This window comes from Acinonyx jubatus, chromosome B2, assembly GCF_027475565.1.
Source record: "Acinonyx jubatus isolate Ajub_Pintada_27869175 chromosome B2, VMU_Ajub_asm_v1.0, whole genome shotgun sequence".
NCBI classification, from domain to species: Eukaryota; Metazoa; Chordata; class Mammalia; order Carnivora; family Felidae; genus Acinonyx; species Acinonyx jubatus.
The window spans coordinates 93,009,647-93,033,034 of NC_069385.1; the positions used below are offsets into that span (position 1 = coordinate 93,009,647).

Below are 23,388 nucleotides of genomic sequence, written 5' to 3' on the forward strand. Positions count from 1 at the left end.
AATTTTCTCCCTATTAAGATTATGAATTTTCTGCACACCTTGGTAATGAGAACAGAAGCTCTCATCAAACCTGTCATTTTCTCCTTAAGTATGATGGTGAGCCTGAATTCAGCATGCACACCGTAGGCCCTTCCTCTGACATACGCGCTAGGATCACACACATCTGGAAGTGTGTCAGCTGCCATGATTCTCAGGATAGAAGTTTGGGGCAGGTCTTCTTGGTAAATGCCACCTCATCCAGCGTCATGGAAGTTCCATGAACTTGAAAGACCCTAATTTTATCACTTGTCTCTTGAATCCTCCCTTGATGTCTGCCTGGCATTCAGTATGTTCTGCAAATCATGGATACTTGTTACCAATGTACCATAACAGCCAGATCACAGTAGTAACATTCATCTGTGAGTCCCAAAAGCTGAGTTCTACTGGCTGTAAAAAATGATATACATAACTTTCTTCAAATGTAGATTTCTAGACCCTATTCCAGAGCTACTTCATCGAAGTATCTATGATGGAATCTAAAAATTTGCATTTCAGTAAGTCTGCCCAGATTTGGAAGCCACTATATTAATTAATCATAACAAAACAAATACAAAATTTCATGGAAAAATTTAATAATTAGACTCAGGTCATTGCATTTGTCTTTGGTGATTAAGTCACATGTTATAAAAGATTATATGATTTAGGCTTACATATTTTTATAAACACTAGTGATAAATGACTCTACTCCATAAGTTATCAGTCTAAAATGCAAATCCTGGGGTTCCTGGGTGACTCAGTTGGTTAAATGGTCCAACTTTGGCTCAGGTCATGACCTCACAGTTTATGGGTTTGAGCCCCACGTCAGGCTCTGTGCTGACAGCTCAGAGCCTGGAGCCTGCTTTGGATTCTGTGTCTCCCTCTCTCTCTGCCCCTCCTCTGCTCACGCTTTCTCTCTCTCTCTCTCTCTCTCTCAAAAATAAAAATAAATGTTAAAAAATTTTTTAATATTAAAAAAAAATGAAATACAAATCATTACTGTTGATAAAGCCTATTTGTTTTTGTTCTGGAAACAGTTTATAATGAGCCATTATTTCCCTAGAACTTTAATATTTATGAAAATATTGAGTTATTTAATCCTTCTTCAGATTAATCTGCATATGCCATGCAGAGAAGGCCTTACTCTCTCACCTGCCTTAAGAAGAATTCTCCCCTCCTTTCCAAAGTTGCATCTGTTACAAAGCTGCAGGGCTTTCAGGCTGATGCATATGGGATTCAGCAGGTCCTGGAGTCTCCTGAAGCCATACATACAATTGTGCATGTGCCCAAGTGCATTTTTATGGGAAGAAGATCCATCGCTTTCACCCGTGTTCTAAGATCTGCTGCTTTCACTGAAAGACCTATTTAATCATGATGTAGAATTAAAAGTTACTTTTGACTAGAGTGAACATGGGGAAATCTATCTATTATTCTAGTGTTACAGCATCTAGAGTTCATTGGTACAGGGATTACTAAATATTCATTACTCAGCTAAACAGACTGGACATGAAATAGATTCAGATTCATTAACAGCACTGTAAGAACATGTTATTCCAACTAACAGTGCCCTACATTGTCAGTACAATCCATTTCTTGCTAGTTCAGCTTCCTCTCTCTCTCTCTCTCTCTCTCTCTCTGTCTGTCTCTGCCCCCCGCCCACCTCTCTTTAATTGCATGGTACTTTTCAAACCAGAACTCATAAGAGGGGAAAAAATGAGTTTACTGCAATAATTTACATATTATTTTACAGTCAAAATATACCACTTATGTGGAACCTAGCTCATTTTACTTTCCAATATACACCTGGCTTATGGCTTCTAAGTCTTTATCATAACTACTTTATCATTTGCAGGAAGTGTGTTATGAATAGTTGTTGTGTGGTGCTATACTAAGCAGATTATACTTTGCTATATTAATAAGACTGAAAATATACAATATATATTCTACATATGGCTTCTACCATAATTGCCTGTAAATTGTATATATTGACTGACATGAACATCTCTCTGTAAAAGAAACACATTCAACTATTTGTATTAGCTAAATGTTTCTCCAAATATAGCATTGCATTGCCACGTTTTTAGCCAAAAATATATTTTAGCAGTTCTTCGTAACAAGAGCATTTAATTTGTCCATATAAAGGAGAAGTGCTTTTAAATGAACAGCTTCAGAATTTAATACTTATTATAGTCATTTAACAAGATTTTTCTCAGTGCATGATTATAAAATTTTTTTTCAATTTTTGCCAAAAAAGATAAACAATTTTATAAAGGTCGTAAGGGATTTGAGACAGTGAGGTAGACAGGATGGAATACGAGCCCTACTAATTGCCAGGGATCATACTGGCCAGTTTATGTATATCACCTTATTCCTCTTAATCTATAGATTATCAGATATTCTTGTCCCCAGTTTAAAAGTGAAAAGGTCGGCACTCAGGTTTCGATCTCCGACCCATCATGTGGCAGAGATTGTAATTGGCTCCAGACCCACCTGACTCTATCCTGCACTTCTACTTTGCTCTCTGCTCAGTGCATTTCGCTATGCAAAAAGCTTGGGAAGCCCTGCTTCGTTAATGAAGTTACCTGGTTATTGGGTGTAGACTCAGTAGCATTCATTAATTTCTTCATTTTGTACAGTGCTTTTTTGTGTAATAGCAGATGGCAGTACTTGGAGAAAAAACAAAGGTTAAATCTGAGGAAGAACAATCACTTCTCTCACAATAAGAAAATATCAGCGCCTGCTGAGAATGGTGCTTGTCAGTGAAAATGCCAGTGAGAATTAAGTTGGAGAGTAAATTCTTGACCTTTCAAAACTGAACCCATCTTTTTCACCATGAGGAATTATTCCATGCTTTTAGCTCCTGAAAGTTTCAAAAGTAAAATCCAGTCCGGCCTTTCTTTTACCCTTTTAAAGACACTATTTACGGTTGATAACCATATTGACCTAAAAGTACTTTATAAACAAACTCTAAGTGCTAAAGGAGATGAGTAAAATTGTAATGCATTTCAGGATCCCAAACAGTTCCATGGAGAGTCTTTGTTGAACTGCCCTTTTTGTTTATATTTGCCTAATCTTGGTGTGTTAAAGATCCTTTTCCCTCCAGCTCCGAGTGTAATTGACAGATAAAATAGTATATAGGTGAGGGGTACAGTGTGACGATTTGGTACACATACACATTGAGAAAAGTGTGCGCGATCAAGTCAACCTTGTGTGTGCGTATGGTGAGAACACATACAATCTACTTCCTCAGCAAATTTCAGGTGTATAATACAGTATTATTTACTATAGTCACATGCTGTACCTTGGATCCCCAAAACTTATCCATCTTATAAGTGAAAGTTCTCACAATTTAACCAGCATCTCCCATTTCCCTCACACCCCAGCCCCTGGCAACCACCATTCTACTCTGCTTTTATGAGTTTGACTTCTTTAGATTGTACATATAAGTAAGATCATACAGTCTATACCTGGCAAAGAGCTTTCTAGGGATCTATGCAAAGACAAATCTCTGAGGGAAAAAAAGATAAATGCGACAACATAAATATTATAAACTTCTCTACATAAAAAATAGAAGCTTCACCATAAGCAAAATTAAATGGCAAATATTAAACTGAAGAAAACATTAACAATATATGACAAAGAACTAATATGCTCGTTATATAAGGTCTTCCAAATTAATGTTTAAAGGGGTGAATTGAGAAAAATATTACACAATAAGCATATGAAAAGGAAAAAATACCAATGACTAATAAATTTATTAAAAGGTTTCCAACCCCAAATAAAACCGGCAAAAGGGCATTTTATTATTTATTTCATTTTAAAATGAAACATAATAATCTCTTGCATTGTGGTAACTGTGAAGAAGCAGGCATTCCAGTGCACAATTGGGGAGATACAATTGTGCGAAATATCTGTGACACTTGGGCACACTTCAGAGCATCCATACTGTTTGCCCTAGTTGTTTTACTGCTAGAAATTAATACTGAGAAAATCATTAGCAAATGCACAAAGATATACATATAATGATATTAATTATAGCATTATTTTTAATAGCAAAAAAGGTATAAATTAGTCAATTGTCCAATTGAGGTTAATTAAATATATAAAAGAATATTATGCCATCATTTAAAAATAGTTTATGCTATTATGAAAGAGTTAGCGGTATTTATACTATACTAATGTTTGGAATACTATATGCAATATAATTTAATGCAGGATTCTGTTTTTGTTTAAAAGAAAATACAGCTAAGCATAGAAAAAATAGTGTGTATATATGTATATTAATAATTAGTGGTATATAATATATATGAAAGTGTGAACTATTGTCTTTTCTAGAGTGTTGATATTATAGATAATTTTTATTTTTCTCTCCGTGCTTTTCTGTGTTTTTACAGTATTTTTCTCACCAATTGACATGTATTAGTTTATGTCAAAAAAATGTTGCTTTAAAAATGAAAAATAATTCTCCTCTTGTTTTGTCTGTTTCTTCCAGCTTTGTAATATGATGTATTTTTGCCTTTCTTCAAGGTTGCATTTTCGCTATTCAAGTTCGCACTGAGAAGAATGGCCACTTCAGAAGCCTGGGAAATCCTGAGGGCCACCCAGACGCTGGGCGCAGCATTAGCCAGTGTGATGTTTCTCCTTGCAGTTTAATGAAATGCAGCAATGGTGGGACATGTGTGGAGAGTGCATCCACTGTCCAGTAAGTACGATGTTATTAAGAAAGAAACTTGCAGGTTATTTGCATGTTAAGTAGTATTCCACTCACACAAACTAGAAACACAGACTGATGCTCACATTTAAAATGTTTATCTTTTGGGGCGTCTGAGTGGCTCAGGAGGTTAAGTGTCCAACTCTTGATTTCAGCTCAGGTCATGATCTTGTGGTTCATCAGTTCCAGCCCTGCATCAGGTTCTGCATTGACCGTGTGGAGCCTGCGTGGGATTCTTTCTCTCTCTCTCTCTCTGCCCCTACCCTGCTCTCATTCTCTCCTAAAATAAATCAACAAACTTTTCAAAATAATAAAAGGTTTTTATGTCAAATTTATAGGTATCTGGGCAACAAATAAAAGCAACTGGAAGAGGGTCAGAGCAACATTTATGCCATCTTGTCAATTTTTTTAAACAATAAAAAGGAATAACTGCATGTCATTCCAGACACCGTGGAAAATAATCTTACATTCATCACATTGAGAGTGTTGTCAGAAATATATATTTTTTAATTTTTTTAATGTTTTTATTTATTTTTGATACAGAGAGAGACAGAGCATGAGCAGGAGAGGGGCAGAGAGAAGGGGAGACACAGAATCTGAAGCGAGCTCCAGGCTCTGAGCTGTCAGCACAGAGCCCGACGCAGGGCTTGAACTCACGGAGTATGAGATCATGACCTGAGCTGAAGTCGGACGCTAACCGACTAAGCCGCCCAGGCACCCCCCAGAAATATTAATCATACAAGGGTTTGCTTATTGGGATTTGCTTTCATGTTGCATATTCATATTTCATACTGAACTCCTTCAGAAAGGGTCCTCTCTAGGTGGACCCTAGCAAAGCTGTGTGGTGTGACTTCTGAACTACTTTAGTATGAAACAAAACATGGACCTGTTGAGTGGGAAGAACAAAGGAATGTTGTCTTGTAAAGAACTTCTTTCATTGAGCATCTCCTCGGTGTGCAGGTAATATATGAGGGTGCTCTGGGAATATGCCAAATAAAGAGGAAGTAAGCACTCTATCCTTCAATTTCTTCCACTCTGGCTATTCAGTTTCTTACATCCTAGCTGTTCTCTACATGTATGAGACAACTAGAAAAGTGATCTGCCTGCTTTTGTCCCACAGGACATGTCAGAAGACATGATGCACTGCACAGCTAATTCTAGTTCACTGCAAAGCAATTCAGGAAATGGGATACCAGAATATCCCCTGGGAGACAGGAACATAGATGAGCACACAGTCTTACAAAGCCTGAGTGAATCCCTTACCTCCCCTAAGCGGTTCCCTTCCACCAACCTTCCACTGGAAAATAAGCAAAGTGCAAAGTTCAAACAACTGCTAATTACACTGCACGGGGTTAGTGAGAAAATGCTTCTTGTTGGAGGAGAGGAGATTGTCATTACATCTTACTCTTTCTTACCCCAAACTCTCCAATGACTTCTTAGGACATGTAAAATAATACCTAAATCTTTGACCTTAACCGATAAGGCCCTATGTGGTCTGGCCCCGCAGCCTCCTGGGCCTTCTCTGTTACTCCTCACTCACTGTGCTCAAGTCCAGTTAGCCTACTTCTGTAGTTAGAACACAGCTCATTTCTGCTTCTAGACCTGAACGCTGTGTCTTCATTCAGGGAGTCCCTTGCCAACAGTCTCCATTCGGCTGCCTCCTTCTTATCACCTCCTCAGAAAGGTGCCCCTTAGATCAACCCAAAACTATCCCTCCCTCTAATCATTCTCTATCACATCATCATATTTTACTTTCCCCATAATATATTATTCTCTAATTTATTTATTTGTTTGCTTGTTTGTATGTTGATTATTATTTTTCCCTAAACAATGGGTCTGAGCTGTCACTCTACCATTTTATCCCTCATACCTTGAAGAGTTACCTCTCATAGAATAGGCATTCATTAATTATTTGTTCAGTTAGTGAACCAATCAGTAAATGTTCAATGAAAAAAGTAGAAGAAATCTTTATTCCAAAAGTTTTAAGCAAAAGTGCAAATGTAAGGACAAGCAGGGTGACCCCATGATGGTCATGATAATGAAGCCAAATTGACTAAACAGAATATTTTAATTAATTAGCTATGAAAAATGGGACAGATGGAAGGATGGGAAATATACATGATGGATAACAGATTTGATTGTCCTCAAGAATGAGATATAAACCATTCCTGGACAGGAAAAAGTCATGGTAAAGACAGTCCTCTTGATATCCCTTTGCAGCATTGATTTATTGGGGAATCACTAGGAGACAGTTTTGGAAAATCTAAGCATATTATTAAGGGCCTGGTTCTAAGAAGTAACCATAGAGGTGTCTGGGTGGCTCAGTCGATTAAGCATCCAACTCTTGGTTTTGGCTCAGGTCGTGATCTCATGGTTCGTGACTTCAAGCCCTGTATTGGGCTCTGTGCTACTTAGGATTCTCTCTCACTCTCTCTCTGCCCCTCCCTTGCTTGCACATGCTCTCTTTCTCTTGCTCCCTCTCTCTCAAAATAAATAAATGAACTTAGACAAGAGAAAAGAAAAGAAAAGAAAAGAAAAGAAAAGAAAAGAAAAGAAAAGAAAAAGGAGGGGAGGGGAAGATGGGAGAGAAGAGGAGAGGAGAGGAGAGGAGAGGGGAGGGAAGGAGAGGGAAGGAGAGGGAAGGGAAGCCATAAAGGGGTGCCTGGGTGGCTCAGTAGTTTAAGTGTCCGACTTCAGCTCAGGCCCTGATCTCACAGCTAGGCTCATGAGTTCAAGCCCCACCCCCACCAGGCTCTCTGCAGTCATTGCAGAGGCTGCTTTGGATCCCCTGTTTCTCTCTCTCTGCCCCTCCCCCACTAGTGTGCGCATGCTCGCTCTCTCTCTCTCTCTCTCTCTCTCTCTCAAAAATAAACATTAAAAAAAATAGAGGGGTAGCCATAAAAAAGGAAAGAATTAGTTTGAAGATATTGCAGAGATATATTCATGGTACATTATGACCTATTGCTTATGATTGTGAGTGCAGGGAGGGTCAATGGGGAGTCAAATCTAAATTATCAAATCCAAAACAAGTATGAAAAGGCTTGATGTGTTCTGGGATGTCCAAGACACCTGATGTGCTAAACAATAAGCTAAAAGCAAAAGCCCATAGAAGTACGAAGGACAAAATCTGCGGGTTGGGACACCACCCTCACAGTGTAATATACTTTGAATTAGCTCAACCATTATGATTTTATTGTTACTTCTTTACAATTTCTAATGAAACCTTTAGGCTTGCTTTACAACTTATGCATTCTAATTTGCTCTACAACCAAGTTTAACTATTCAAAAGAACAAATTTACCTCACTTTATCTAAAGAAATGTCATTCTTCAGGTAACCTACTAAGTGTTTTTGTTATCTTTTAATGTGATAATAAATAAACTGATAGTAATAAAGAATGTGATAATAAAGAATGTAAGACAGTAAGAAAGCATGGGAAATTGAAGGCCCAACTAGGAAATCCACTCTAATTCCTCACTATTCCATGTAGAACAAAGGGCTTAACTGTTGCCATTTAAAAGCCACAAGTGTTGGGGCACCTGGGTGGCTCAGTCAGTTGAGCATCTATCTGACTCTTGATTACGGTTCAGGTCATGGTCTCAGGGTTCATGAGATCTAGCACTGCATTGGGCTCTGTGCTGAAGGTGCCTCGCCTGCTTGGGATTCTTTGTCTCCCTTTCTCTATGTCCCTCCCCCACTCTCTCCCTCTCTCAAAATAAATAAACTTTTTAAAAAATCTAAATAAATAATAAATAAATAAATGCCACACGTTTTAATTAGAAAATATAGTGTCAAGTATAGACAGACACCTAGAATTATTTGCAGATTATTTTGACTAATATACAAAATTTTCTTGAATTGTGATAGTAAAAGTAATACCATACAATCGCATGGCAGTTTTTGGCTAACAGAGCATTTTTTGCATATATTATTTTCATTGCTCCTAATCACACCTCCCCAGATTAGTCAAGGCAGACATTCTAGTCCCAATTTAATGGATGGGAAACAAAGCCCCAGAGACTGTGAGTGAATCAAAAGGATAAAACCAACACCTTAAAAGTAGAACAGCAGGACCCAAAACCAAACTTCCTAGTCTCTGGGTCAAAATTCTCTCCAGAATCTAAATAATAAGAAATGAATTTAAAAGCAACTAATAATACAGGTAAGGTAACAAAAGTATTAAGTATCTCTTTATCTGCTGGATGTAATCTGTTCCTTTATTTTTAATTTTTTTTAATCAAGTGTCTTCAGTGGACACTTCATATGTTCTCCAAATTGGGAAGTACTTTGCCTCGTAATAACAAAGACCCTGGGGGTTTCATAACCTCCTGTGTGGGTGGAAAGCGGGACCTTATAATCTCACATGAGAGCTTTGACTTGAATAACAAATGGACTTGCTTCATGCTGACACATTTGTTTATATGATTCTGAAAGCTTTCTTATCAAAACTGAGACCAATGTTTGGGATTTTCTTATGGAGATAACAACGAAATGTTTACTGTATTAACTACGTGTAAAGCACCACCGTAGAGTCAGAAGTAGCTCTTGTGAGTACTATATAATAACATTAAAAGGACAGCTCCCTGAATTTGAAAGAGGTAAATTTTATGGTCTGTAAATTATTCCTCAATAAAGCTATTTAAAAATATTAAGGTTCCCACTCATGGACTTTCAGCTCTAGCGGCAGCATTTTACAGAGAATTTTATTCTTTTTGATAAGTTTTGTAATTCTGCTCTAATCTCAGTAACAAGAATCTCCTGTTTAAAAGAAGATGTTTTCTTTGTAATATATGCTTTTCCATGGTGTTTAAGAAGTTTTCCTCTATCTCAGGCTTTTAACTTTACATGGCTCTACACTTTTTTCCTGAAGCAGACTACTATTAAATTGAATTTCTGGGTACCGTTCTAGGCAGATCAAAGCTAACGTTCAGTCTTTTTCTTCAAAATAACTAACACGCAAGATAAAACGTTTTTTAAATGCTCAAGAGGCAGGCCCCAACCCAGAAGCATAAATTTCATGGTGTTCGGAATAAATTTTAAAAGAAAAAATCTCAAAGCCGGTCAAAGCACCTTAACAATGCACAGCTGAATGGTACAAGTTTTTTTCAAAAAGAACTCAAAATGCTTCCTTTGGTTCCATGCATCACAACCGGGAGTAGGAGGCGCCATTGGTACATACGGGGAGGTCTTGAGCCAAGGAAGGTGGGAGGGGGCGCCTGATATGGCTGGGACCCCGCTGGGGATTCTGTAAACCCCTAAACGCCCTGCTTCTCTGCTCCATGCACGTCAGCATCCACGGATCCAGCTGTGTCCTAATGCAGTTTCTCCGATGAGGGTATAATAAGGCAGAGTTCATGTAAGGCCTTTATGCTCTTGGGATGAGCTCTGATGCAACAGAGAACCAGTGAGCTGTTTGTATTGTTAGCAGCCAAGGATTTAAAAAAAAAAAAAAAAAAAAAAGATTTGTTTAGTTGTAACTTATCTATGTACATGTGTTTTGTACAACATGTTTTTAAGCTGATTTTACTTCATTTAATTTGCACTTTGCTTGACCTTTGTTAAAAACAAGACAACAGGCCCAAAATGGAGTTGCTTATGCTACACCCCACATCACCAAACCCAGACCTGACTTAATTATGGTTAGGCTTTCCCAGAAACGGGATCTTAAACCAGTCACTCAGGAATTGCCTGATCAGCGCCAGTTAGACAATCTGAGTGATAGACCCTTGCCATCCCCTAGAGGGAAGTGACTTTGCAATAAACAGTCTGCTTTTTGGCCATCCTGCTTTCCTTATTCCCACCCCTTCTGCCTGTAAAAGTCTTTCATTTGGTACAGCTCCTGGAGCTCCTCTCTATCTGGTATATTACAGGCTGCCCAGTTCAAATCAAGTGTTCCTCAGATAAACTCAAAATTCTTTTTTTTTTAATTTTTTTAATGTTTATTTATTCTTGAGATATAGAGAAGACAGCATCCGAAGCAGGCTCCAGGCTCTGAGCTGTCGGCACAGAGCTCAATGAAAGGCTCAAACTCAAGAACTGTGAGATCATGACCTGAGCCGAAGTTGGATGCTTAACCTACTGAGCCACCCAGGCGCCCCTAAACTCAAAATTCTTAATATGCCTCCGTTTCTTTTAACACCTGAAAGTCATCTTTTGGTGATGACTGAGAAGAATGTGAAGTGTGTTCCTTTAAGAAAAACACAGTGTAGGAAAAGCAAAACTTACAAAAACAAGCTAAATATAAATATGAGCAGCAGTAAGTACAATTGGAGTTTGGAGAATGTGGATGTAAGAGGTGAAATGCACCCAAGATTTATACTAAGCTCATAAATGAGGCCTATTTACAACATAAATCTATCGCTGAGCACCAGACCTCACTGATCCTGCATTTCCTGATTCTTTTTTGGCTCACAGATGTCTGAGAATAAGGTGAGATCTAAAAATCCTTTCCTCAGAAAAACAAACATACTAAGGACACAAAAATCTGCATAAAATTTTGGAGGTTTCCAAATTCCATAGAGCCCAGTCGTACATGCTCCAGGGCCCCACAAACTCTCCAAATTAAGAATTCTTTGCCCATTTCATCCTCTTCTTTGATTTCCAGTGGCAGTGCTTCATGCAGTCTAACCAGTGATCCTCTGCCGGACAGTATGACCAATCGTTGGCCAACTAGTACCCTGCTCCCTAAACTCTTCCTCATTGTAGAGCTTGCCAAAAATTATGCTCATGTCTCTTTCCTGCTCAACATGCTCCTTAGGCTTTCATCTGTTGTTCAAGGTGTATCATGGCCTGCTGTCACCGTCTCTGCTCCTGCTTTTCTCCCTGCTCATTATTCCAGAGAATTGTATGATTCTCTCTGGCCCCTCAACTAACACTTCCTCCCCAAGCAACCAGCGGGTGTAACCTACCAGGTAGCTTACTACCTTGCATGTGGTTTTCTTCCTTTCCCTGTGACTTTGTTTTTCTCTCACTCTTGCTTGCCAGGCAGAATACCCCTTCCTTTCCTTGGAATTGCTTTTATTTTATTATTATTATTTGAGAGAGAGAGAGAGAGAGAGAGAGAGAGTACAAGCGGGGGCGAGGGGTGGAGAGGGGAGAATACAAGTGGAGAGAGAGAGAAAGAGAGAGAGAGAATCATAAGCAGGCTCCATACTCAGCACAGAGCCCGACAGGGAGCTAGATCCCAGGACTCTGGGTTTATGACCTGAGCAGAAATCAAGAGTCAAATACTCAACCAACTGAATCACCTGGTGTCCCTCCTTTGAATTGCTTTTAGACTCTGTTTTCTAGAGACTACAAGTTAAGTATTGGCCTTAACTTCTTACCTATAAGATGAAGGAAAAGTTCAAAAAAATTATCTAATCTAATATTTATTTATTTTTGAGAGAGAGAGCAAGTGTGAGTGGAGGAGGGGCAGAGAGAGAGGGAGACACAGAATCTGAAGCAGGCTCCAGACTCCGAGCTGTCAGCACAGAGCCTGACACGGGGCTCAAACCCATGAACCGTGAGATCATGACATGAGCTGAAGTCAGACAGTTAACCAACTGAGCCACCCAGGTGCCCCCAAAATTGTCTAATCTAATGGTGAGGCTGTAGAAAAACAGACACTGTTGTTTCCCAGAGCAAACTCTATTTGTTCAAGCACAAGACGTTTATCACTAGGTATCTGATTGGTAAAGCTAGAGAACATTCATACAATGGAGGACACAGCTATAGAAATCTTTATATATTGCTGTGTTGCTGTGAAGTGATCCTCAGGATATATTAAGTGAAAAACAGTAAGATAAAGAAGTATGTAAGAAAAGGGAATGATAGATATAGATACATAGATATAAATACATACATACAGGTATACATAATACACATATACACCTGCTCATATTTTTCTGAGTAAAAAAAAAACAGAGGAAGATTACAGAAAAAAAATTATAAATGGTTACCTGTAGCATGAGGAAGAGAACAAGGAGAAGTAATGGGGATGAAAGCCAGACTTTGAAAAATATAGTTTGCTTCATAGTTTTTATTTGGAGCTAAGTAAATGTTTCACCTGGAAAAATAAAAAAAGAAAAGGAGTAATTCTTAAGCATTAAAAGAAAATAAAGAAATAAATGAATCTAACTGTATTTCAAGTTGGTGGCATAACCTAGGAGAGATTTAATGCAATTAACTTTAAAACTGACCATAAAGTGGGTTATATCTTAGTGGTGGCATTAGTATTATTTTGTAACTACAAATGAAAATAGCTAGGTAACTTGATGGATGGATGAATGAACAGATGGATCTAAACCAAATGAGTAATTATGTTAATATTTCTCATTAGGAACCAAGATATTCAGCATAAGATAAAAGAGATACAGACATAAAATCAAAGAAGTAAAAATCTTCTCATTTTTTATTTGAACTAGAAATAACATATGAATTCATGACTTAATTTTTCTCTTTCTAAAGTTCTTATTTCCTAGCTGTGTCCACCAAAGAAATCTAGAAACAACATAACTCAGTAGCAATGAAAACTCTAGTACCAAAAGTGTTAGCTCCAAATGCTGTTTTTCACAAAAAATAAACCCAAACTTCAAAGAACTAAAAAAAATTAAAATAAATGTATAATTGTACATTCAACTCTGGGGTAGGAAATGTATGATATGATCCTGGATGTCTTTTTGTACCTGAGAGCAGGAGAGTGGTCAAAGACTACTACGGTCCTTTTAAAAGAAGACAGAAGCCAACTTAAAGAGACTCCCACTGGCCAAAGATGGGACAGTTTCAGAATCCTAGAGAATAATGGATTTTAACATACTGATATATAAAATACACATAGTTGTGAGGATACTCCATACATACATTCTACCAAGGGATTAAAAAGAAAAATAAACTTGGCACCTATGGAGATTGCTAGTGTACCACTCATTATTCTGAAATTCGACAAAGGGGAAAGATAGATAGGTTCAACCTTCCTTTTCTGTAAAAGTCTATTTTTGAGTATAGTAGCCGGCCTCCAGGTGGCCCTCCTTCTGAACACATCCTTCTGCAGTCCCCTCCCACACTGAATAGGGCTGACTTGTATAAATAATAAGTAATTCTGGAAATGACAGCTTGTGACTTCAAAGTTAGATAAAGAGTCACTGGCACTTCTGCCTTCTTTAAATTGTGAAATTTAAGGATTAAATGATTCTGCCCACTGAGCAGTTGTAATAACGGCCAGATTCTATTTTATATAGTCCCCCTGGCAGTTGTGTAGAGAACAAATTTGCAGTTGGCAAGCCTGAAAACAGAGTAGCCTATTATGAGTCCATAATAATAATAATAATAATAATAATAATAATAATAATAAATGGCTATTATTGTCTTAAGCCTATAAGGTCTGGGGTAATTTATTATGCAACAATAGAAAACTAATACTAAATAATATTAACTAGCCAGATAATTGATGAGAAGTAGTTCTTACCAAACTGAACTAATTTAAGTGCAGGATGAATAATAGAAATTAGAAATATCACCATTTTGTAACCACCCCAGAAATAATGGCTGTTTGAATCATTTAGTGAAATCTTGACAGAAAACTATACAATGGTTGGATCAAGCTAATCCACTTAACTAATGCCACTTGAACCAACTGGCCTGTCACAATTAAATGTAGAGCAAACAGTATATGCCTCCTGATACGATGTCATTGCAACTACACAATACCATCTCTAAAGTATTAAAAAACCTGAACATGAATCTAATCAAGCCTCTATATCTACAAGGCTATGAGAAATAAAGGCAATAGAGGAAAGCAAGTTAAATGACATTATAAGGATATAAATTGCCAAATCCAGAATATGGCAAATTCTGCTGGACAAATAACAAAAATCATATGGATGGAACGAAATGCAGAGGGACAATTTTTATCTAGGTAACAAGGCTTAAGATACATTCTATGCAGATGCATTTGTGGGACTTGCTTGGATCCTGATGAACTGTCAAAAAAAAAAAAACAGCAAAGAAATTTTTTTGAAACAAACATAATTAACTGAACATGAAAATTAGATGATCATAAGGAATTAATGTTATTTTTGTTGGGTATGATACTAGTATTTGGTTGTGTTTTTTCATAAGTTTCTTATCTATTAGTGATACATACTGAAGTATTTACAGCTAAATGGGATTTGCTTCAAAACATTTTGGCCAGGACACCTGGGCAGCTCAGTGGGTTAAGTGTCTGACTCTTGATTTCAGCTCAGGTCATGATCTCATGGTCTTGAGATCAAGCCCCAAGTCCGGCTCCATGCTGAGTGTGGAGCCTGCTTGGGATTCTCTCTCTCCCTCTCTCTCTGTCCCTCCCCGATTCATGTATGCTCTCTCTCGCTCGCTCTCTCTCAAAATAAATAAATATTAAAAAAAAATTGGGGGCCAAAAAAAGAAAAATAGTAGACAAAGACGCAAATGAAACTAAAGAGCCAAAAACTGATCACTTGAAGCTAAGCGAGAAGGATGTTTATTAATACTTTTTTCCTACTTTTGTATATGCTTGAATTAAAAAACAATAGTACATATAATATATATTTTGTCTAATTTGTAAAATTCATAAAGTATAAAATAAGAATATACTCTTGATTCCACCAGTTACAGATAACTACTTTTAAAAGGTGGAGATTTTTTTTTTAATATGAAATTTATTGTCAAATTGGTTTCCATATAACATCCAGTGCTCATCCCAACAGGTGCCCTCCTCAATACCCATCACCCACTTTCCCCTCCCTGCCACCCCCATCAACCTTCAGTTTATTCTCAGTTTTTAAGAGTCTCTTATGGTTTACCTTTCCCCCCAACCTTTTTTTTCCCCCTTCCCCTCCCACATGGTCTTCTGTTAAGTTTCTCAGGATCCACATAAGAGTGAAAACATTTGGTAACTGTCTTTCTCTGTATGACTTATTTCACTTAGCATAACACTCTCCAGTTCCATCCACGTTGCTACAAAAGGCCACATTTCATTCTTTCTCATTGCCAAGTAGTATTCCATTGTATACATAAACCACAACCTCTTCATCCATCCATCAGTTGATGACATTTAGGCTCTTTCCATAATTTGGCTATTGTTGAAAGTGCTCCTATAAACATTGGGGTACAATGCCCCTATGCATCAGCACTCCTGTATCCCTTGGGTAAATTCCTAGCAGTGCTATTGCTGGGTCATAGGGTAGATCTATTGTTAATTTTTTGAGGAACCTCCACACCATTTTCCAGAGTGGCTGCACCAGTTTGCATTCTGGTGCATTCTAAAAGGTGGGGATATTTTATTCCAGTCTTTCTCCGCCTTCAGTTCTTAGCTACCAAAACTACACAAATCCACTATTTGATGCCACCTATGGAAAACGTACTTGAAGGATGTAAATTCTAAAAGTTCATACTTTCTGTTCCTTTATCATTTAAGTAGCAAGAAAATAACAGAAGTAAGAATTCAGTGTAGATTTTAGCAAGCTTCCCAATTACTGTGCTTTAAGAGAAGTATCTTTTCTTTCCTGGTTTTTGTGTGACTCAGATGTCAGTTGCTTTCTACCAGAGCCTTGAGATCTACATAAACTGTGAAAGCCCAAAGATCTTTCCAAGATTAATGCAGATTCCAGGATGATTGCGTATGTCTCACTTCCACGCATGCAGAGTCTACTCTGTACAATGTATGCCTAAAAGTGACAGCTTATTTGATTTCTACTAAATTAACAAAACCATTCACACTTGGAGATAGATCAGACTTGTGCAGAGAAAGGGGATACATGCAGTAATTGAAGGGAAATGTTTATATTATGGTCACCTAAACAACTTCCAACTTATGTTTTGGTCATCCCATCACTGCAGAAAAAATATATGGCCACTCCACAATACCTACTCTTCGTCTTCTTGTCATTGCTTCATTTTGCTCTAACTGATTCCCTAGGTTAGAACAAACCAAATTTCCCTTCTGGCCCCAGGCAGAGCAGTCTGCCTATCTTCCTGTGGTAGTCCAGCCTCATGCTCATGACTGCAGCTATGATCCACCATCCACTCCAAACTCATGTAAATAGTTTCCCAAAGACAGTTCTCTCGCTAAGAGGAATTGAGTCCAACTGCTAACATAAAATAATGTTTAGGTCCTTACACTTGGACAACAGAAACATTAGAACTGAGGCTCACAGAAAATGACCAGTACTTTTACTAGTGTGTAAAGGTAATTTCATCTCATCCTTCTACACTCTGTGAGATGTCATCAAAGAGTTTGTTGAGTGATCTCACCAGCAAAGAAAGGAAAGCCAAAGGGGCACCTGGGTGGCTCAGTCAGTTAAAGTGTCAACTTCAGCTCAGGTCATGATCTCGCAGTTCGTGAGTTCGAGCCCCGCATCCGGCTCTGTGCTGACAGCTCAGAGCCTAGAGCCTGCTTCAGATTCTGTGTCTCCCTCTCTCTCTGCCCCTCTCCTGCTTGTGCTCTGTCTCTTGCTGTCTCTCAAAAATAAATAAATGTTAAGAAAAGCTTTTAAAAAGAAAGGAAAGGCATGGGGAAATTCAGCAGGTGGAGTGCTTATAACGACCCTTCCTTATAAGCATGTTTGGTCTTAACATGCCATCACATTCCACTATACAGTAAGGTCTATTTGTTTTAGTGCTTATTTGCATATTTTTCAAAGCCTCAAATTTTGTGCATGTCATTTGACATCCAGTAAATTTTGGCAGGTAAAGTGATATCCATCATATCACACTTACCTTATTCTCCCAGCTTATTACTGAAATGGAAGTAAGTCATAAAGAAAAGCAAACTGACATGAATGAAACCATTGAGCACAACAGATGGCCTAAGGAGGAGATTCAGGTATGTTTCTCTTTCCCTTCAAATTGCAGAGAAATACTTTGTGTATACAGAAGTGGAGTCCTTTAGTCTATGTGACCATCTATTGCTAAATAACATGCATTAATCCCACTTTTCATATGAGTTTATTATCACATTACATAGATTTCATTCTAGGTACTATGTCTGTGATTTTGCTCATGTACATAAAACCCACAAATCTGTAACCATAATTTTCTTACATACCCAGCTCAAGCTAAATTTGCTCCAAGAACTTTTTCTTTTTTTTTAAGATTTTATTTTTAGTAATCTCTACATCCAATATGGGGCTCAAACTCACAACCCCAAGATCAAGAGTCACATGCTTCACCAGCTGAGCCAGCCAGGCACCACCCCCCTCCAAGAATTTTTCCTTTCTGTTCTCCTCTCATAATGTTGTTTCTAATAATTTGCCCTCATTAGCCTTAATATAGAAAAAAGAATCTCTCTTATGCAAAACAGTGAGAATCTATGTGATAAACTGAAAAAGTAGGTTAAGCAGCGGTTATATTTCTCTAAGTCTCTGTTTTTCAAGTGCACACTGAAAACTAGTAATTGCATTTACCTCATAGGGTTAGTTATGGGTGTTAAGTAAGTTCCTACCTATGAAGTACTTAAAATGGTTCCTGGAACTACAGTGAGGCCCTAATAACCTTTGAATAGTATATTTTACATATCTATATTTCATACAAATAATTTGTTATAAATAAAATATAATAAAGGAGGCAAAACTATGTTTTCTGCTGTGTATTCTGTGTGTACCCTGGTAACGATGTGGAGTGGGACATCATACTAGTCCTTTGGTGAATATTTAGTAAGAAAGTGAATGATGTTTAAGTGATATTCAAACAAAGAATACTAAATCTTCCATTATCTCATTTCCAGTTTAACTTTTATGTCAATGTTCACCTTAAACCTCAGAAGTCTCAGAATTGCCTAATTACAAGAAAATGAAATTCTTCATGTTGAATATCTGTTGTAACAAGAAAAAATTAATCCATAGATGTTTCTAAGCTATGACATTGGCATTAAAGCCCAGTTCATCTGCAATTTAGAAATTTAAATCAGTTTCATCCTAAATGCACAGATGTAAAATAATTAACTGTATTAGTAAAATACTCCAGTACTCAACTCTTGATTGCCACCGTGACCACCTGTTACTCATATTTCCAAAGTGCCTAACACTTTCTTCTGTGTTATCATTCCTCCATGTTTAGAGACAAAGGAGCCCACAAACTGTTCTTTAGGTATTAACAACTGAGGATAGCTAACATTTTTGGAATGGACCTAAGATAAGAAAACAGTTCTATGTATAATATCAATGATTCTTCAGTATCTTTTGAATATTCTTAGCTATCATATAGTAAATGCTTCAGCCATTTGCTGTTCTACTTAATTCACAAATCTGTCCTATGTCCTCACGTCTCATCAAGTTCAAGAGCCATGTCACTAGATACTTAAAGGGAAAAAGCCTTTTTATCACCTGCTGTCACTTCCAACTCCGGAGAGCTAAAAGAAGATTTTTATATTTTGCTGTTAAACTACATTCTCCAGATGTCTCTATTCCCAATAATGGCACCATATTCTTTCAGTCATTTTCTTTTGAAACCCCAAAGATTTCCATAGTTTGAGAGACATAGAACGGCACTTAAATGTATGGACTTCCTCACCCATTACTCAGCCATTCAATTTGCTTAACTTCTCTGTTCCTCAAGTTCCTCCTCTGCAAAATGAGGAGGATAATAGTATCCTCCTAATAGGGTCACAAGGAGGATTAATTGAATTAATACATTTAAAGTGCTAATAAGAGGGGCACCTGGGTGACTCAGTTGGTTAAGCGTCCGACTCTGGCTCAAGTCATGATCTCACAGTTTGTGAGTTCGAGCCCCACATTAGGCTCTGTGATGACAGCTCAGATCCTGGAGCCTGCATTGAGTTCTATGTCTCCCTCTCTCTCTGCCCCTCCCCCACTCATGCTCGCTCGTGCTCTCTCTCTCTCTCTCTCCCAAAAATAAACATTAAAAAAAATTTTTTTTACATTATTAAAGTGCCAAGAAGAGTGCCTGGCATACGGTAGGCCCCAGAAAATGTTTGCCATTACTATTATCTTTCATTGGTTTTTTTAATTTTATTTTGTTTTGTTTAAATCTTTTTTTTTTTTTTTGAGAGAGAGAGATAGTGAATGGGGAGGGGCAGAGAGAGATGGGGAAAGAGAGAGAATCCCAAGCAGGCTTCACACTGTCAGCACAGAGTCAATGTGGGGCTCAGACTCCTGAACCATGAGATCATGACCTGAGCATAAACCAAGAATCGGACGCTTAACTGACTGAGCCACCCAGGTGACCCTATCTTTCATCTTTCAAGCCAACATTTATCAGATGTTTGTCATATCTGCTTCCACCTCTCCATCCTCAAAGCCATTTCCCTGTCCAGGTCTCTTTGCATCCATCCACTTCTTTGTTCCCCAGCCATGACTTACTGATTTATTCCTCAGACACTCGATGAAAATTACTATATGCCAGGAACTGGCTTAGGCCCTGGGATGATAACAGAGCAAAACAGAGCTGACCTCTGCCCCCATGCAATTAATTATCTAGTGCAGGGGTCACAAACTATGGCCTATGGGCCAAATCTGGTCCATCACCTGGTTATCCCAATAAAGTTTTATTGGGATACAGCCATGTCCATTCTTTTGTGGATTGTCTGTGGCTATTTTCAACAGTTGGCAGAGTTGAGAGGTTGCAACAGAGTCTATATGGCCACAAAGCAAACTATACTGCCAAAGTTTGCCAACCCCCATTCTAGGGGCAAAAATATAGTAAGATCCCACTAAGGTTAAACTTACATCACTAGAGAGTTGGTTGTTATACGAGGGGGTCATCCTATACATACCAAATTAATATTCCTAAAATATGCCTCATCAGTCATGTCCTTCCCCATGTCTGTCACTTAAAAGTTGAACTATCTCAGCCTGTTAATCAAAGCCCTTGAATTCTAACCCTTTTCCAGCCTAAGCTTCTACTGCCTGTCCTTCTCCATACACTCATTCATGTAGGCAAATCTTACCTCAGAAGCTTCCCTGAACTCACTAAAATTGCTTAGGTGTCCTTCCCATGGGTTCCCATAGTACTCATTTTAGCACCTGTCACATTGTATTTAAATTGTCTGCTCACTAATCTGATCCTCCCAGAAAGAGCAAGTAAGTCCTTGTGGCCAAGAATGGGGCCTTCTGTGCTGTGGAATGCTCAGTACTAAGCGCTATGGCAGACACTTAGCTTGTAAAAATAATAGTAACAAATAGTCTTTAAATGAATGAATATCTACCTCTCTTTGCTGTTGCTCTCCTTTTTCCACTCTATGGACACCCCATCTCACACACATATCTGTTCAAAGTCTACTTTTCCTCAAGGAAAAGTAGTAAATATGTGGTTAAAAGAAAAAAATTATAATGAATTAACTTCAAGTCTTAAAAAAATATTGTCATCCAAAGTAGAGAATAATGAATAAAAATTTGAGACTTTTTATTATCTACCTTTCACAGTGTGCTAAAGAAGCCAAAAAAAAGAACGAGAAGAAAAATCTGATCTTGCACAAAATCATTATGATGGAAATATTCTTAAGATAGAATGTAAGAAAGGGGCACCTGGGTGGCTCGGTTGGTTAAGCGTCTCACTCTTGATTTCAGCTTAGGTCATGATCTCACAGTTTGTGAATTCGAGCCCCACATCAAGCTCTGCACTGACAGCACAGAGCCTGCTTGGGATTCTCTGTCTCCCTACCATTCTCTCTCTCTCTCTCTCTCTCTCTCTCTCTCAAAAATAAATAAATACAAATTTTTTTAAATATATATATAATGTAAGAAAATAGTATATGGTACTTGAATGTAATTTTTTTAATCTTTAAACATATACCTAATTGCTTCAGACCTAACAATTCTGAGAGGAAGCATATGAGCATTTATTTTAGTTAAGACTTATTTTTCAAATAAGTTTATAACATCTGTATTATATTATGCTTGATATGATTTAAGCTATATTTAATATAAAAATATTTTACCATTGTCATGTGGTCTATAAGGCAATGAGATCAATTTTGTTTAGCTCTTTTTTTACGTTGATAAAAATGACCCACTAGATGGCGCAGTCATCATTAAAAAGTAATGATATTAGAGTTTTGGTTTTGTGTGTGTGTGTGTGTGTGTGTGTGTGTGTGTGTGTGTGTTTAGAGTTTTCTTTTTATATAAAAATTCTTACAGCTTTGTTTCTTTTATGAAATTGGTAATACAATATATTTTGGGCTTGGGTTTTTTTGTTTTAGAATCTATTAAATAGGAAATCTCTCGATTTGAACAGGAGGAGAAAAGGAAATTTATTTTTAAAAATAACACTTATAGGAAAACAGCCAAAAGGGCATATAGTGCATATCATGCCTATCTATGTCAGGAAGCAGGTGAAAAGGCAGTTTGTGCCAGAACGGCTCTACACATGCTCTAAACTCCCGAATTCTAAACTTCATTATATAAAACACCACTTGAAACATGTATCGGAACCGTCCAGTCATTTCAAACCTGAAGGTGAATAGGTGCATTTAGACAGTTGCAAATGGATGGTGCCCGCGCGCATAAGGCATCCAAGCTCAGGCCACCAACCGTCAGGGGTTGAGGGGGAGCATCCCCATAAAGGTGGCAGGAGAGGACTGTGAGCCCGAAGACGTCTATTTTTGTAGAAAAGTCTTTCCATATTTTATGCTCTTGGAGCTCTTCAAACAGTAACTAAAAATCTTTATGATCATTATGTAAATTTGTAGCAGATTAAACCTGTATTTTGTTTTCCTCCATTTTGGAGAACCTTATGCAACTTCTCAAACTTTTTTTTTTTTTTGCACAAATGTTAACTTAGATACAATAATCGTGTATGTTTTCTTTCATCAGGACTCAGCTAAATACCCTACTTAATGAAATGGCAATATCCTCAGAAGTTCTTGTGTGCTCAGTTTTTTGTTATTTTATGTATGTGCCTAAGCCTCTACCTGTAAGTTCCAAATAGACAAGAATTTTTGTTTTCAGTTCCTCCCAACACCAGAGTCTAACAGTCATTGGTGAACATGGGTGCTGACGTTCCTTTTGTTCCCTGAGTTATTCCTCACGCTGGTTTCTGGGTTCTGGCAGCACTTCTTTCTGCCACTCACTTGGTTCTCAGCGAATGCAGCGCCGTGGTTCTTACTCTAGCACACCTCACCTCTACCTGGGCCACAGCTCGCTCCTTATACATCTTCTGCGCATCCTTTATGACTAGTCTTATACACATAGTAAGTACTAAAAAAAGTTGTGGTTTTTTGTTTGTTTTTTAGAGAGAGAAAGAGAGAGCAGATACGCAGGTACTCGAATGGTGGGGAGGGGCGCCTGGGTGGCTCAGTCGGTTGAGCGTCAGACTTGGGCTCAGGTCATGATCTCACAGTTCATGGGTTTGAGCCCCCTGTCAGGCTGTGTGCTGACAGCCCGGAGCCTGGAGCCTGCTTCGGATTCTGTGTCTCCCTCTCTCTCTGCCCCTAACCCGCTTGCATTCTGTCTCTGTCTCTCTGAAAAATCAGTAAACATTTAAAAAAATTAATAAAAAAAATAGAGTGGTGGGAGCGGGAGAGGGAAAGGGAGAAAGGGGGAGAGAGAGAGAGAGAGAGAGAGAGAGAGAGAGAGAGAGAGAATCAAGCAGGCTTTGTCCCACAACCGTGAGATCATGACCTGAGCTGAAATCAAGTGCTGGATTTTTAACTGACTGAGCCACCCAGATGCCCCCAAAAATATTTTTTTAAGTTGATAACATGAATTTGGG

At 38.0% G+C, this 23,388-nt stretch overlaps 1 protein-coding gene across 1 annotated transcript in view; it reads left to right on the forward strand.

Moving 5' to 3' along the window:
• The window catches only part of EYS (eyes shut homolog), a 1,591,614-nt gene that overhangs the window by 1,524,591 nt on the left and 43,635 nt on the right, over positions 1–23,388 (forward strand). The window contains exon 38 of the mRNA XM_053222617.1: positions 4,543–4,717. Within this exon, the coding sequence (XP_053078592.1) occupies positions 4,543–4,717 (175 nt within the window). The remainder of the gene's footprint in view (positions 1–4,542; positions 4,718–23,388) is intronic.